Here is a 16,649-nt window from a genome sequence, read left to right on the forward strand (position 1 = left end):
GTTCAGGTTCACTTATCCACCAAACAGTGCTACTAAGTGTCATCAGATAATGAAAAGACAGTCTTACGTGGTCTAGGTGCTTCCATTCCTCTGCCCATTCTCTCTCAGTCAGTCTGTGATCCACTAGTTCTTCTTGGTAGCCATTGGACGGATTGCCGTTAATCCCTGAAGCCAAAACATATAGGAGTTATATTAAAACTAATCTGTCAATCATTATCACACCAGACCCAATAAAATGTCAGGAAATGCATTCCGCTTCTCAATCCTTTCCCTTAACCCATGGTATTAAAACTTAACTCAAGACCATTCTTTTTTTTTTCTATTTTGAATAGAGTGGGAAAGAGTTAAACCTTCACTCAGGTTTCTATTTCTCCCTGGAACCCCACTGGGAAGATTTTCCCTCACTTCCTGTCCTTGTGATGCCCACACCAGAAAATAGGATAGCGACTGTCAGAGACAGCAATAAAGCTTATTTCACTACTAGAAGGTGCAATATATTAAGAGTCCCACATTGCCTCGCTGATGGAATAACCCCCAGGAATAACAGTGTCCGCCATGTTGCTGGCATCACCCAGATTTGAAGGACCATTTTCCAACTGCACATTGCCAAATGGTGCTTGATTGGTTGCTTTGGTTAAATACACTTTTTTCTCATCCACTTTATTTTTTAGATCAACTGACATGGCTTTCACTTACCGCCTACTGGATGGTGACGCTCTCTAACTTCTCTATGTTCCCCCATCTTGGACAGCGGATCCCTGTACAACTGTGATCCTGGGATGTCATCCAATGAGTAGTGCTGTAGAGGAGGTGGGGTGGGGTGAAACTGGTTGGAGGAAGTCAAGAGAGGCAAGGACAGGGCTGGGCTGTGGCGAGGAGCAGGGCTAATGGTGCACACCCTCTTCATCGGTGGTTCAGGAGGTAACGGCTCCCTCTCAAACATGCTATCTTCTCTCCTGCAAACAGGTTAAATAGAACTATGTGAACAAATTGTTGACCAATAGAACATTTCAGTCACATAATTATATATTAGTACTCTCATTGGGTAGAGAGAAGGTGGTAGTGAATCAAAACCTCAAGATGGAGCTGAAGTCAAGGTCACCGTGACATTGTGCTCCTGCAGTCAGGGGGGCTCTCTACACACATAAAAGAATTTCACCAATAGTAAAGGTTCTGGCAGGCATCTCATGTCTGATTTTGCTGTGTAATGTCAGCCAACTTTAAACTCCTGCTTACTCACGCTGGACTGGTCTGGGTAAATGGCGCTATGTAGATGTCACCAGCATACCAACATTGCCAAGGAAGGGCCTCATTCAGTAATAAATTATAGATGCGGGTGTGATAGGTTCTACTGTAATCCACATATGGCCTGAATTGAGAGGAATAGTCTGAAAGGTCATTATACTGTATGGAGTGTAGCAAGTTTCACTTTTCATGGGGCTCGGACATTGGCCTCAGCTCGTCAACTTCCACAAGGGTTGAATTAAACCTGAACCCTTGTCAGGAAATCAAAAGAACCGAGCTAAAAAGATTGTAGACAAGAATGTGCCAAAGAACGAAGTATCTGCAGCATCACTTTGCCTCATGACCAGTCCTCCTGGTTTATTTCCGGTAAGGGCTCCGACTCCAAACAACCCTTGTTTCTCCAAGAACCCTTGGCTAAGGTCTCTTAAACTGAATTTAAAGGGGACCCATACCAAGGAAATATAGGGATTGTCATTGTGACGACATGGTCATCAGTTTATGGGTTATGTTTAATTATGTTATACTGGGTAACCTGTTCATCAAAAGACTGCCAGCATCAACCCTCATTAGCTCCCTTTCCTTCTAAAAATGCTAGTTGAATGGCTTTAATGCTGATCTAATGTCTTCAGTGCTTTGCTACTGATTTACTGATTCATTATTGGGTAAAATTGTGGACACTTTTGAATGTTTGATTTGTCTAATTTGGAGTGATAGATTTACTCTAAAAAGTGCTGAAACTCATCATGTTATATATAATGTAATCTAAATTTAGTGCTGAATTCAGTTTTATATTATGTAATATAATATATTATCAAGCAGCAATAATAAATGCTTTCATGTACAAAAAAAGAACGCACTACTTTTTTTAAGTTCTTCTGGTGTAAGAATATGATACCTGCACTTAATTAAAGATTCAATGGGGAGAATTTATCAAAGCAACTGTGACAGTTTTTGCCTCCGAGATCATTTTTTTTAATGAGCAAATCTGTCTTTTACTATGTGCCCCTGTTCTGACCAGAGCTTGCACTACTTTTCCAACGGCACCTGTTTTGACCAGAGCTTGCACTACTTTTCCACTTGCATGTTTTTTTGCACCTATTTTCATCTGCACTTGTTTCCTGCGGCTGTCTGGAACTGGAGCATCACCTAACAAAACAATCACAACTTAAGAAGTCCCTGTAACCACTTCTTCAAGAAGCGACAGTTTCTTTCCTGGAGTTACGAGTCTTCTTTCTTGGAGTCTATTAAACCTCAATTATGAACAGCATTACACTAGCATCATAAATCTGGCGCAAAGAGCAGCAAATATTTTCCGTGCAAGTTCAAAGATTCGCAATTGCTTTGATAAATTCCCCCCAATGTGTTTTCAAGCTTTAATCTTGCCCCCAGGTTTTCAGTGAGGTTTAGGCTGTTTTCTCTCCAGTTAATAACATTATTATGCTGGAATAAAAACCAGTCCTTTACAGTTTAGCAATATGGCAAGAAGCATTATCGTGCTGGAACAATATTCCTAAAAAGTGTGAGGGAATATCTAAGAAGGCTATTTGAAAAATAGGCAAATGTCATGTTGTTAGAGAAAGGAAATGACTTGGTGACCTAATATAAAGTATAGTAACAGATGATTAGAACAATGCAGAGATTTACCGCTCTTTACCTTTCCGGGCTGTGTCTTTTCCCATTGCCGTTGACCTCCATGAGCAGCTCAGAGGAATCAGGTGGGGAAGCTGTGTTGGTATTGAGTAGAAGGTGTTCATGTTGTGCCAAGTACTGAGATGGAGTCTGCTTGGCCGTGCGGGCACAGTGCAGTAATTCTCTCTGAAGAAGCGGCAAGTTGGCCTAGAAATAAAACCAAGAAACTGTATTGATTGAAGCCAAGAGTTAGCACAAAGCAAGATCTCTTCCCCTGTAACCAGCTCAGGATGTGGCTGAAACACTCACCTTGAGGAATGGAATGACAAAAGGCCGAAGAGGAAAGTTGGTGGCTTCCTGAAGCTTGCAGTGAAATTCTTCTATGGTTATAGTTGAGTTCTGGGTTGTGGAAAGGAGAAACGATCATCAGTCAAGAGAATTTCTGACAGGAAAGGTGGGATGTTTGTTTTTAAAACAACATTCAAATTACATTCAGCTTATGTTATGTTTCTAAACTTCCAGCATAAATTTCACATTCTGGATAGTGTGGGAAGGGTTAGACGAGAACGGTGGTGGTGACCAGTGTCGCCAGGACAGAAACTGAGGGAAATTAGAATATTTTGCAGTTGTCACTAGTAGTAGTAGTAGTGTCGGAGTAGGGGCAGAGCTTCTAACTCTTCCCCACTCTATCTAGCACTAAAACATAGCTTTACCTGGCATTGCCTCGACTAAATACAGAATGTTATCCTCCAATATTAAATAGGGAGAAAAAGGGACTAGAAGACACTAGAGAAACGGAAATATTGTATACTGGCATTTCTTCTCAGCAGTAAACACTGCAGTGCTGAAGTGCAATGAGAGAAACTCAGAATAAACAGATTGTATGTGCTCTGACCCTTTAGTAGCTCACTGCTGCCTTCCTTGTGACTCATTTATGTCCATGAAATGAATATCTTCTACAGCTTTCCTCTTTTCTGCCTCATGATTGTATCATAGCTGACTGCAAAGTTAGAAAAGTTGTGCAAAGCTATGTAATCAGTGAAAACGAATAACCAATGAGAGAAACTAGCAACAATGTCTGTTTGCAAATCTTTCCGTTCTTATATGTTGCCTATACATCTTCTATAAAACAGGTTTCCAGTTTATTTTCTGCTGTATACTCTGTATGTCCTCCACCCTTTGAGATTTTCTCCCTTGTCTCCAGGCCTACTTACCACCAGAGCAAGAACAAGGGTCCGGACCTTCTCTCCAATCTCAGGGGAGATGTCGTTGCCAAATTGCTGCAGAGTCGTGAGGAACCTCTTCAGTTTGCTGAGCTGCCTCACCCCGCAGGTGGCCGGCAGCTGCTGATTGGCCAGCGAGGATGAAGAAGAGGAGGAAGGGCCATTGCTGGAACGCTGCGGTGGGGACGGAGCTCCGTTCAGTAAAGAAGGAGAGTGATTCATGCCATTGGAAACTGAAGAATAATGAGAGAGATACTCAGTTATGGGTATGGAGTATTCATTAATCAAATTAGCAGGGCAGAAAAAGCTGACAATAAGATGGATTGAAGATATCACAGGAAGAAATAAATTAGCAATGGACTGTTGCAGTTACACGCAATGTATTTAAAATGCTGAATTAGATGTCAAGAAAGAAATATGACTTGTTTGCAGCATTTCTAACTAAGGTTGTGATGACAGAGCAGTGGTAGCCAAACTTCGGCCCTCTAGCTGTGGTGAAACTACAAATCCCACATGCATCTGCCATTGGAAGTTATGCCTGTGGCTATTATAGTGTTGCAACACCTTATGGGACTTGTAGTTCTGCAACAGCTGGAGGGCCGAAGTTTGGAAGCAACTCCAGAATCCAAGAAGGGGGCTCAACCATGAGAACCTCTCTTTACCAGCTATGTGCTCACAGTACATCCTTCTCTTAGGCTTAGGAGAACCTGTGGTCATGGTTAATCAACATCTAGCACCTAAGGCAGTGATCATCAGCTTTCCTGGCATGGGGACTACAAGTGCGGCCCCTGACATCAACAAAGGGCCCATATATTGTTTAGTGAATGTGATGCTACAAAACGCTGTCGGAGATAGCAGATATGCAACAGGAGATCATCAGCAAGTACAAGCATGCTACAAGAGATGGTCAGGGACTGCAAAGATGCAGCAGGAGATGGTCAGAGGCTGTGAATATGCTATAGGAGTTGTTAGAGACTAAGGCCATGCTCCAGTAGACAGTCATAGACTGGAGACATATTACATGAGACTGCTAGAGATTACTGCTATTACAGGGCAATAAAAGGAAAACACAGACTTCAATCTTCAGGGGTCCAGAGGGCTGCACATAAAAACCCCAAAATGTGTCCCCTAGGCTGCAGGTAAGGCAAAATGTACCTAAGGTGTGAGCCTGACTGTGATCCCATTGGCTTTCAGTTGTACCTCTGTCTGTGCCGGTACAAAAAAACCCTGAAATGAAATCATTAAAAATGTATCAAAACCCAAAAACAAACATTTACTATATCACAGATTACCAGTCATTAGATATGGTGGCTGCATTAGTTTTTTTTCGGGCTTTTCCCCCTTTATTTTTACCTGGTGATCATGCCAGTAACACACTTCCTCTGCTAGAGTGACAACGCCCAGTTTCCGTAATGTATCTAAGCAGGGGCATCGTTGTCATCTTAGGAAAGGAAGTGTACTAGGACTACAGAACACTTCTCCCTCTCTTAATTTCCAAAACATAGGTGTTCTGTAGTGCACAAAGAGAACTAGGAATAATGCTAACTTATAACAGTCGGTAGAGGAAGAGGAAGTTATCAGCTGACAAGAGTTCTTACATGATCAACAGGGTTTTCTTTGCACTTATCAAACAGATATAACAAAAGACTTTCAATGTCCTATTTACCAGACCAAAAAATAGATCATTGTAATGGTTTAGTGTACTTTAAACTAAAATGGTTTCTTGTCACTTTACGTTAAATGAATACAGTGGTACCTCGGTTCACAAACCTAATTCGTTCCACGATTCTGGTCGCGAACCGAATTGGTCGCAAACCAAATCAAACTGTGATCAGACCGCGATCTCGAATAGAGAAAGCCACGACAATGTGTTAAAATTGGGAAGATGTCTGCGGTTGTGTTCATCAAACTGAAGCAAAATTTTGCCGAACTTCCTGTTCGCGAACCGAATTGTTTGCGAACAGAAGCGTTCATGAGCCGAGGTACCACTGTACTTCCTTAATAATTACCTAATAAAATGAGTACAATTAAAGTTGCTAACATCTGTATCTTTGTTGTTTCATGTATAAAATGTAAGTTTCTTACGGTCAGGTTATACATTGGAAAGAACAAGTCATGTTTCGAAAGCTTGCACTTTATTCCATTTAGTAAGCCAATGATATCACCTGCAAACCTAACTTCTACTTATGTCATAATATTAATATTTAGAATTCAAGGAAATAAAAATGTTTACATTTGTTCGTCCTGGCCATACAAAATAAAATAAGAAAATATTTACAAGTCTTGATTTGTATTGTAACTGTAATGTTTTCCTTATATACATTCTGAATAATAATAATATTATTAATAATCCCCGTATAAATTTCCTTTAGAAAAGTATCACGGTGCCATACCACCGACCGCCCCCAGGTGTCGCCAAAGGGCTTTATCACATCCTGCACAACACTGCTAAGCACATCCAATGAATATTTACACTGTTAATGTTATTTACCTACTAACCAAGTGGAAGTGTCCTGCTTGCATAAATTACATCCAATTTAAATAGTCATCACGAAAATAAATTACTAAAAGGATACATTTTTAGGTCTTGTCAGTGGTGTTTTATGGATTGCATATAGCTTCTCTCCTTGTATATGGCTCTCAGCCAGTCCAAAAATGGCCTGGAATGCGTTAATAATGGCAACGTGCAAGATTTTGGGGATGCTGGTTCCATCTCTGGTTCAAAAGGACCAGAGTGACGATATAAATGCATGCACCTTGCCATCTATAACTGTTCCATATTTAATTTGGCATATTCAATTTGGCACTCCAAGCAGGCATACAATATGTCTGCAAACAAAGGGTTATGGCCATCTTTGAAGTGGCTTGTCAGGAGTTCCCTGGTACTGCAAATGAACCTATTGCTTCTATAGAGTCTATAGCGGCCTCTCTCAACCAGGGTGGTGTGGTACCCTGGGGTGCCTTCTGGCTTTCTCAGGGGCGCCTCAAAAGGTTTGTGCAGCAGCATGCCTTTCCAAGGTGTAGACAGGCTTCTGATGTGGAGGGGAAATGTTGATGTAAAAGGGGGAAGACTCTGATATGAAAAAGAAGGGAAGGGTCTGGTATGTATTTTGGAGTGGCCACATGCCGTTTTTTTTAATTTTAAACTGGGGAACCTCGAGATTGTGCATAGTTTTAAAGGGTGCCATGCCTAAAAAAAAAAGGGTTGAGAAACGCTGGTCTATAGCATGGGTAGGAAACCTCAGCCTACCCATGCTATAGTGAACCACAACACTACCCATGCTGTGGTGAAGCTACAAATCCATCATGCCTCTGTGAGCCATGCCTGTGGCTGTCGGAGTCTTGTAATGCCTCCCCGAACTTGTAGTTCCATAACATCTGGAGTGCAGAAGTTGCCTACCCCGGGTGTATAGCCCATTAGGTCAAAGAAGTATTCAAGTGAATGAATTTAAACGAAACACACCTAGCTGGGCGATGGTGCGTGCTAGACACATGGGCATCATGCTTTTAGCGCAATGATCTGGTGTGAACTAGCACTCGGCCCGTACACACTTTGGCGTTGCGTGAATATGTGCCAAAAGTGTGTCATGCGCACGCCTTTCATGCAATGCGTTAAAAACATACAACGCACTTGTGGTACCGTTACTTGTTAATGGCACCACAAATGCAGCCGCTCAAACACACATTTTTGACCGCACGTGGACACCCGTCAAACACGCACAAACACGTGATCAAAAGACGCGAGAAGATCGCAGAACAAAAACAAAACAGCTTTTGCTCCAATATTCAGCTCTCCATAGTAATTTTATTCTGCTACCAGATATCCTCAGTCTGATGGCCAGCAACATGCAACCCGCTTCTGGCCCCACCCCAGCCTGGGACTGGACAGTGAAAGAAGAAACAGCAGAGTGATGAGCTCATCTCACTGTCACTCTGATCTCTCCTACCAGCATGCTCCTTCTCAGAACAGGATTGGCTTTTTGTACTGCTTCCTCCAGCTCTGCAGTATAGGGAATATATGGGTGATCTACTGTATAATGTACTACAAAACTTTTAACGGGTTTCTTTTTTTTAAGCCCTGAACACAAAGAAAATATCCACAAGACACCTTATTTCCTTTAACTTCGCTGTATTTCGTGGTTAGCAGAGCTGATTTGTAGCACTGGGGTCATGGGTTCAATTGCTACATGAAACGCTTAAACGCTTTCTTCATGGTCTTTGCGTGTGATTCTCCCAGGTCCTCCAGTTTGTTCCCACAGGCTAATATTGTTTAACTGGCTTCCACACCAACTGATCCTTGAGTGGGTCTACGTATATGACCAGACTGGGGACTGTATGGTCACTTGAGGACAGGGATAGATGTGAAAAGTGCAAATAATTCTGTAAAGCACTGGCATATTGGTTTACAGTATATAAATACAGCAACACAAAAAAACAAGTGCAATATACATACGTGAGGAGGGTGGAAACGATACAGGCCTTGGGCCAGATGGATTCACTGGTGGCAGAGGTGCCATCGTGGGAGGTGAGGATCTAGAATGTATCTTCACTTCCATGGGGGACCCGGGCATTGCTGGCACCCTCTTGTCTCCAGCAACTACAAAGTGACAGAGAGGGCAGAGTGTGAATACAAAGACCGCTAGAAACATACACGGCTATATTGATCTGCCTTCCCTGGTTCCTCTCTCCTCCATCAACATGCTAATCACATTTTTAAATCAAACCTTTCCACTTTCATTAAACACCTTATTTTAGACCCATTGATGTCATCACTGGGTGTCTGTGCAATGTAGGCAGATCATGGCTGGTGAGAGGGTCCGGCAGGGTGCTGTACATAGCGTCTTGAAAACATCACAGCACCCTGCCACAGTACTCCTCCCAATAACCCTCAGCCCTGATGCAATGAGCTGGGACGGAATGGGAATGGGAGGCCTTATGTAAATATCAAAATGTCTTTTTGGAGGGGCGGACATTCCTTGAGAGATTGAATTTGCACTCAGACTACCCTATGTAATGCCCACATGTGATGCTGAGCCTCTATTGATGGGTGGGTGTCCGTCTTGCCTCTCTGGTCCCAGCCTTGGTATGCCTTGTGTTATGAGGTTGGCCCTTGTTAGGGTAGAAAGGTTGGCCCTTGTTAGGGTAGGAGGGTTGGCCCTTGTTAGGGTAGGAGGGTTGGCCCTTGTTAGGGTAGGAGGGTTGGCCCTTGTTAGGGTAAGAGGGGTGGCCCTTGTTAGGGTAAGAGGGGTGGCCCTTGTTAGGGTAAGAGGGGTGGCCCTTGTTAGGGTAAGAGGGGTGGCCCTTGTTAGGGTAAGAGGGGTGGCCCTTGTTAGGGTAGGAGGGTTGGATCTTGTTAGGGTAGGAGGGCTGGATCTTGTTAGGGTAGGAGGGCTGGATCTTGTTAGGATAGGAGGGCTGGATCTTGTTAGGGTAGGAGGGCTGGATCTTGTCAGGGTAGGAAGGCTGGATCTTGTTAGGGTAGGAAGGCTGGATCTTGTTAGGGTAGGAGGGTTGGATCTTGTTAGGGTAGAAGGGGGCAGCACAAAATAACTGGGTCCCTCCATCATCAGGAGTTGACTGTCTTTTTCAGGTTTTTGCAGCCAGCCCCCTGATGATGTGCCGTGTGGTGCAGATTGCAGGAAACACATGCAGTGTGGTGGAGATTACCCGAAGCCTCTTGGGATGCGTGACATGGTGAGGGTGGGATTGTTAAGTTCAGGGGAAGGTCAAAAAGAATAAAGTACACTTTGTCTAAAAGTTCACTTCTTCTTTAAAATAAATTAAAAATACAGATTGTGTAACAGGAGGGAGGAGAAAAATGATGTACAGTTATTGAAAAGGGTGAAGGTTCACTTTAAAGAAAGCTTACAACAGGGGTGCCCATTAGGTAGATCGTGATCTACCAGTAGCTCTCAAAGCTGATGCTGGTAGATCACAAAGCGTGTGTATGGTGGCCCCTTTGTTCCATTTTGGTATATTTACCAGGAGAGAGAGAGGGGAGGTTTTTTTTTTTTCGTTGGTAGATCTCATGTAGCTCGTCATTTGAAAAGTAGATCTTAACACAAAAATTGTGGGCACCCCTGGCGTACAAGAACAAATTCAGTGAACATTTTTAAAATAACAAAATCGATAGAAAAGGTCTATCGCATGGCCACAAATTGCACTAAAATTACTATACATCCAATAAGAACTCACTTTAGAACTGGACATGACCATACAAAGCTGAAATCTGCTGGGTTGCTATAGGCTGCCTCCATTTACAGGCTTTAGGGTCACATCGAAATATTCGGCACACAAACAAATAATGCCCCATGAAAAAAAAAAAAGGGACTTGAAATCTTGAACTAAAACTCCCTGACTGCGAGCCTTCCAGAATCCTCTCTGTGATTTTCCCTGAGCACTGTGGTAAAACCACTTTCCATCTGTTTCCCGTTTCTGCCAAGCTGAGGTTTTCCTCTGACATTAACCTCTGCGGTGCCAAAATTCAAAATGTGCCCTGGATCCACGCATCCAGATTGCCAAAAAAGCTGCAATTTGCAGATATACAGTTCCCTGGATAAGGAACAAGCTACATACAAATATTGTTTATGCAAGACAACGTCAGACGTTTCTAGAATATTTGCTGGCAATTAAAAACAAATTCAAGAGATACTTTGCTGCTGAAGAGGTTTACTTATTGTAAAAATGGATGTTCTTTGGCTGTCACATGGGTGTAGGGCACTGGGTTGTTGGCTAAAGGAAACTAGATACCCCCAACTGTCCCCTCTTTGTATCCAAACATCTCTTTTCCCCAAACCTCCTCAGTTGTCCCTCTTTTTGGTTTAATTGAGTGGTCCCCAAAGTGTGGCCCGTGGGCTGGATGTGACCCTTTGCTTTCCCTTAACTGGCTCTTTGAGAACTATTTCTCCCATTGAGACCAACTATGGGCACTATTTCTTGTACACCAACAATGGGGCATTATTCCTCCTACTGACACCAAGGATGGGGCATTATTCCTCCTCTGACACCAAGGATGGGGCATTATTCCTCCTCTGACACCAAGGATGGGGCATTATTCCTCCTCTGACACCAAGGATGGGGCATTATTCCTCCTCTGACACCAAGGATGGGGCATTATTCCCTCCACCGATGCCAACGATGGGGCACTAATACTCCCACTGACACCAATAACGAGGCATTGTTTCTTCCACCGATACAAATAATGGGGCCACTCATTACGGTAAATGTCTCACTGCACCCATGTGAATGAGCTCTTATACAATAGCAGTATAGCCCTAATGAGAGATACTTTACCAACACCAAACCACTGCAAAAATTATAAAGAGGAAGGAGAAGAACCAGGTCATGTGACCTGTCAAAGTCATGTGACCAGCCTGTACCTCAAATATGGGAACTTTTAGCAGAGAGAACTTTGTGTGACATTACCAACCTGCATTTTGTGGTCACCAATGTCACCTCATGTATTTATGGTCTCAACGACTGTCCATGTTGCCCATAGCAAGCAGGCATTTTTCTCTCAATGATGAACCTACTAGCAATAGAAGAAAGAATTCTGGTTCCTGTAGGCAACAAACACTGCCATAGGCACAACATTATACAGTATTAACTACCATCTTTGAAATCATATGGAGATAATGAAATGCTGAGCAGGGGTTTAATGAGAAAATTAAGAAGTCATCCATGCCACACCTGCCACGTACTAATAAAATTATCTTCTAGTCCCAGTTCTCCCATTCTGAAGGCTAAACACCACACCATATGCCAGGTCCTGCGGATTATACTCTGCACTGCAGAAGCAGCATTTGTATAAGAATTAAAGAGTTAAGCCTTGCAGTTGGACAATGATCAGTGTCCAGCTCAGAACCCTCCTTGGGAAATTCCCTCAATTTTATTATGCATTCCACTCATCTCCAGAACAGAGCAGAAGATTTATCGACCAAGGCTCAGAGAGCAAGATTAGAAATCTGGTTGCTGGTTGGGAACTGAATGACACCAATACAGTCAGGCTGCAGAGGGACAAAGCCATCAAGTTCAACCAAAAAAAAAAAAAAGAAGAATTAATTAAATAGGAAACCTCCATGTACAGAACCCTATATCCACTGTTGATCAGAAGGATAAAACAAACCAATTACCAATTAAAACTACTACTAGCTACTGTACTCAATACCTAAGCTACTGTACTCCCGTGTTCAAATCTAGTTTACAACTGATGATTAAATCTGCCAGCATAGTACAGAAAGGGTTAATTGGAGTAAACAGACCCCATCCTTAACATCACATAGGGGAAGGCCAGGTAGGACTTTAAGCAAACAAAAAGCACTTAAAAATGTAAGCAGTTATCTAATGTAAACAGGAACATGTAAAAAAAATATAAAGTAGATCAGTCTCTCAACCAGTGTGCCGTGACACCCTGGGGTGCCTTTTGGCTTCCTCAGGGGTGCCTCAAAATCTTTTGATGGTAGGACTCTGGGCTGAAGAGGGCACTGAGGACTCTGGGCTGAAGAGGGCACTGAGGACTCTGGGCTGAAGAGGGCACTGAGGACTCTGGGCTGAAGAGGGCACTGAGGACTCTGGGCTGAAGAGGGCACTGAGGACTCTGGGCTGAAGAGGGCACTGAGGACTCTGGGCTGAAGAGGGCACTGAGGACTCTGGGCTGAAGAGGGCACTGAGGACTCTGGGCTGAAATCCATTGCATTTTAGACTGGAGTACCTCAAGACTTTTTACATTTTAAAGGGTGCCGTGACTGAAAAAAATAGAGAAATGCTATAGTAGGCGTTATCCAAATTGGCTGCAAAAGTGGAAATGGGTTGGTGTTATGCAAGGTGAAGGGATAGGGTTAATGGGTAAAAATAAGGTTTGGGAATAGTCAATAATTTGGGGGGTGGGGAGGGGGGGGCAACAGTGACATTTTAATTTGACCAAGTTCAGTGGTTGGTGCCCGAAACGTAACATACACTTTTTTTGCATGCAAGTGCCCCATTCTCAAGCATTGACTGTTGCAAATCCCTTGACAGACTGCAGGTAGCAGAATTCAGTCTGGTTTGGCAAACCCCTACAATCTTATTTTATTTATATTTTTAGATTGTTGAATTGCACCTCCACATTTTGCACATAGTACTTCTCTGCTTTCAAGTGCCCTTTAAAAAAATACAACCCTTCATCTTTTTAAACAAAACTCATCTCCATAGTCATTGCAGTTTGATAAAATAATTAAGATTCCCACCATGATTATGATTATTATACAGGATTTATATAGCGCCAATAGTTTGCACAGCGCTTTACAATATAAGGAAGACATTACAGTCACAATACAATTTAAGACAAGATGGTAAGGAGGGCCCTGCCCGTGAGGGCTTACAATGATGAAAAGTTTACAAAGCGGACACTTGTTTGTTTTTTTAAACAGTCGGTGAAGTTATTTCGGAAGACGCGCACAATGGCACTTGTAGTGTTTGTGACCTTACAAATAAGATGTTAGCAAGGATAAATTACGTCCTCGCTGCCTACTTAAGGGCTGAGTGCAATCATGCACGGTTTTGTTAGGGAAGGACTAATTTAAAAACACACAAAAAAGAAGTCCTCCCCTCCCTCCTCGTATGTCTGTGGTACAGGGGAGTCAAGGACAACAGCTGATGCTGTGACAGTCACCTGCAGCCATAGGGGAGGTCAGAATGCAATGCTAATTTCCTTAAGAGACAATAGAAACAGATGAGCGTTGGTGACTGGGATTATGAGTAGCACAGGCTGCACCTGGTGTCAGTATCGAGGGGGAGCCATGGCGCACATCTGCTACTAGACAATAGCAAAGTGCTTTTCCACCTCCTCCTCATTCCAAGCTGCACATGGGTTTATGTTGGGCTCAGCTGGTCCGGAGATGCAACAAGTTGGAGTGAATTTTTATTTTATTGGACACTAGTGGCACCCTTTGGGGAAACAAACATCCATTACACTGAGTACCAAGTCGTTAACCCTCAATATTTAACCACCAGCTATGCAGTATATATCTCAACAAAAATATAATACATAATAATAGAACAAATACAAAATAATTCATAGAAAGCAATTCTATGGCTAAAGGTGCCCATACACCTTACGATTATCGGACGAAACCTTTCGTCTGATGATCGAATAGTCGTATGATTTTCGTACGACAGCCCCACCCTGCCCCGATGATCGCAAGATTAATTTAGCCGTAATTAACAAGAAGCACCTGGACGAAATGCGGTAATTGATTTGTCGTATTTTCGTTCGCGCATGCGCGGTGTAGATCGTACGACTTTTGACGGACGGAAATGCCAGCAACCTTACGACAATCGTATGATCGAGCAAAGTTTTCAAACATGCTTGACCGTCAAAAGTCGTACGATTGTACAGTAATGTCGGTTCGGGCACTCTATTCACACGTACGATTGTCGTTCGAAAAGTCGATCGCATACGATTATCGTACGATAATCGTAAGGTGTATGGGCACCTTAACATTGGTTTAATAAAATGTAACAAAAATTTACAAAGATACCCATCCCATATCCTTTTAAACCTGAACCCAAATATTTTCACCCCTAGGCCCTGGCAGGTTTCTTGCCAAGCATACGTGTTGGCCCAATTTGCCAGGTCAAGTTGCAGTGGATGTACATCTGGGTTTCCCATGGTTTGATCCAGGAAATCCAGGACTCTAACATTCCCCAATATTTATAAAACAGTTTCAGGGATATTCACAAAAGGGTGAAGAGTTTGGAGAAGGCAGGGGAAGTGAACCATCTAGGACAACACAGCTGAACTGGAAAGTGATCCGAATTGGAGAATGTTTCCAGTTCAGCTATGTTGTCCTAGATGGTTCACTTCTCCTGCCTTCTCCAAACCCTTCACCCTTTTGTGAATAGCCCTGTGAATGTTACAACAACTGATACATTTTGGACATTTAACTTTTTCAGATGGGAAATTATTTTATCAAAAAAACGTCATGGAGTCCTACGGAGGACCTGCCATGTTTCCGCTTCCCCGCTGTCCCAAATACTAAACCGTATAGTTATTGCATTGCAAGTGAGCATGTTCTCCCACACCAAGACCAGGAGAAAGCCTAAAGACTGTTCATAACAAAGGAAATATAGTTGGGCCATGGCATAAGAGCAAGAGAAATAGTCACATCCACCTTGTCATGTCAGTCTTTTCTGAACTCGAGGTCTCCAAACATTTTTTGCTTGGAGGTCTTCAATGACTTCTGTGTATGGTAGGAATAGAATGATGTGTAAAGGCTCTGGGTTCGCTAATGTCAATGCAGGGCTCATTAGAGCTCCTGAATCATCCAGTTCTGCAGTTCCCAGCCTCACAGATTGCACTAATCCCAACAATTCCCCCTAGATTTCACCCACTCCGACCCTCCTCAACTCTGCAGATTGCACCTAAGCAGTCACTCCCTAGTATTGCAGATTACACCCATCCCGCGAGTCCCCAGCCCTGCAGATTGCACCCATCCAGCAAACTGCATTTATTCAGTCAGCCTTTATTCTTGGAGACAGCACCCAACCAGTCAGCCCCCAAACCTTGCACATTGTCCCCAGATAGTCCCTAGCCTTGCAAATTATACCCGCTCCGGGTGACACCCTGCCTCAGGGCGCCCCCGAGTTAAGTTATGTGTTACAGGTTAAACCTAAACTCCAGGCAGATATCAAATACACAAATTAATGGAGCTCCGTCTTCATCAATACATTATTGAATGTCATTTTTAAGTGCAAGCAGTGCAAGTACCTGAACGTGACATGGCATCAGCCTCTTGCACAGCAGAGTTCAGACTGGGAGAGGGAGATGCAGCACAAAAAGCCAAACAGTTCCTGTGCCGACAAAGAACATCCCAGTAGGAAGAGAAAGCAGAGTGACAAAGAGAGGAGTTCATCACTGCGCTGGTTCTCCTTTTACAGTCCAATCACAGGATAGTGGCAGTTCCAGAATGACATGGGCTCAGAGGACGTGGGTTAAATAATGCTGTCCATCAGACTAAGGAAATCTTGCGGCAGAAAAAAAGTGTGGGGAAAAATCTCTGGACTGAAGGTGAATATTGCAGCAAAAAGGCAATTTTGTAATTTCATCTTTTACAGACTATTCATTGTTATTTTGTTATTTTTGGCTGAAGTTCTGCGTTAAGTGCTTAGCTTGGAATCGGCAGTGGGAGAGGCGAGCATACTGTGTTTTCTATTGCAGGTAGCTTACAGGTTTTTTTTTCCATCTTTAGTGACCTTTAAAGGAGAACTATGGGGTCAGTGTTTTTCCCCATAGTTCTCCTTAGGGTAACGGGAGGACACAAACTAGCGTCCTCCCGTTACCCTAGGCTCAGTATACCGCGAGCTACAGCTCGCGGTATACTGAGGCGCCGCAGCGGATCCTGACATCGATGTCGAGATCCGCCCAGCTGCGTGAGTGACAGCTGGCTCTACCCGATTATTGCTAGCTACACTACAGTCAGTAATAATACATAGTAAGGCCACCCAAACAAGGGACCTCAGTGTATATGTTCTTTAATGCTTCTCTCTCTGCAAGCTTATCAGCATAGTCAGAGG

General features: G+C 43.2%; 1 protein-coding gene across 5 annotated transcripts in view; it reads right to left on the reverse strand.

Moving 5' to 3' along the window:
• Window positions 1–16,649, reverse strand: part of CBFA2T2 (CBFA2/RUNX1 translocation partner 2) — a 43,941-nt gene that overhangs the window by 7,004 nt on the left and 20,288 nt on the right. For 3 of the 5 annotated variants that reach the window (XM_018555347.1, XM_018555343.1, XM_018555346.1), the window contains exons 2-7: window positions 8,551–8,694; window positions 4,089–4,330; window positions 3,184–3,273; window positions 2,900–3,081; window positions 697–956; window positions 68–165 (exon numbers count right to left, since the gene is read on the reverse strand). In XM_018555347.1, coding sequence (XP_018410849.1) covers window positions 68–165; window positions 697–956; window positions 2,900–3,081; window positions 3,184–3,273; window positions 4,089–4,330; window positions 8,551–8,694 — 1,016 coding nt within the window. The remainder of the gene's footprint in view (window positions 1–67; window positions 166–696; window positions 957–2,899; window positions 3,082–3,183; window positions 3,274–4,088; window positions 4,331–8,550; window positions 8,695–16,649) is intronic. The other 2 variants (XM_018555345.1, XM_018555348.1) reach the window with 2 other exon arrangements.

The sequence above is a fragment of the Nanorana parkeri genome, unplaced genomic scaffold (assembly GCF_000935625.1).
Source record: "Nanorana parkeri isolate BGI_ZX_2015 unplaced genomic scaffold, ASM93562v1 scaffold193, whole genome shotgun sequence".
NCBI lineage: Eukaryota > Metazoa > Chordata > Amphibia > Anura > Dicroglossidae > Nanorana > Nanorana parkeri.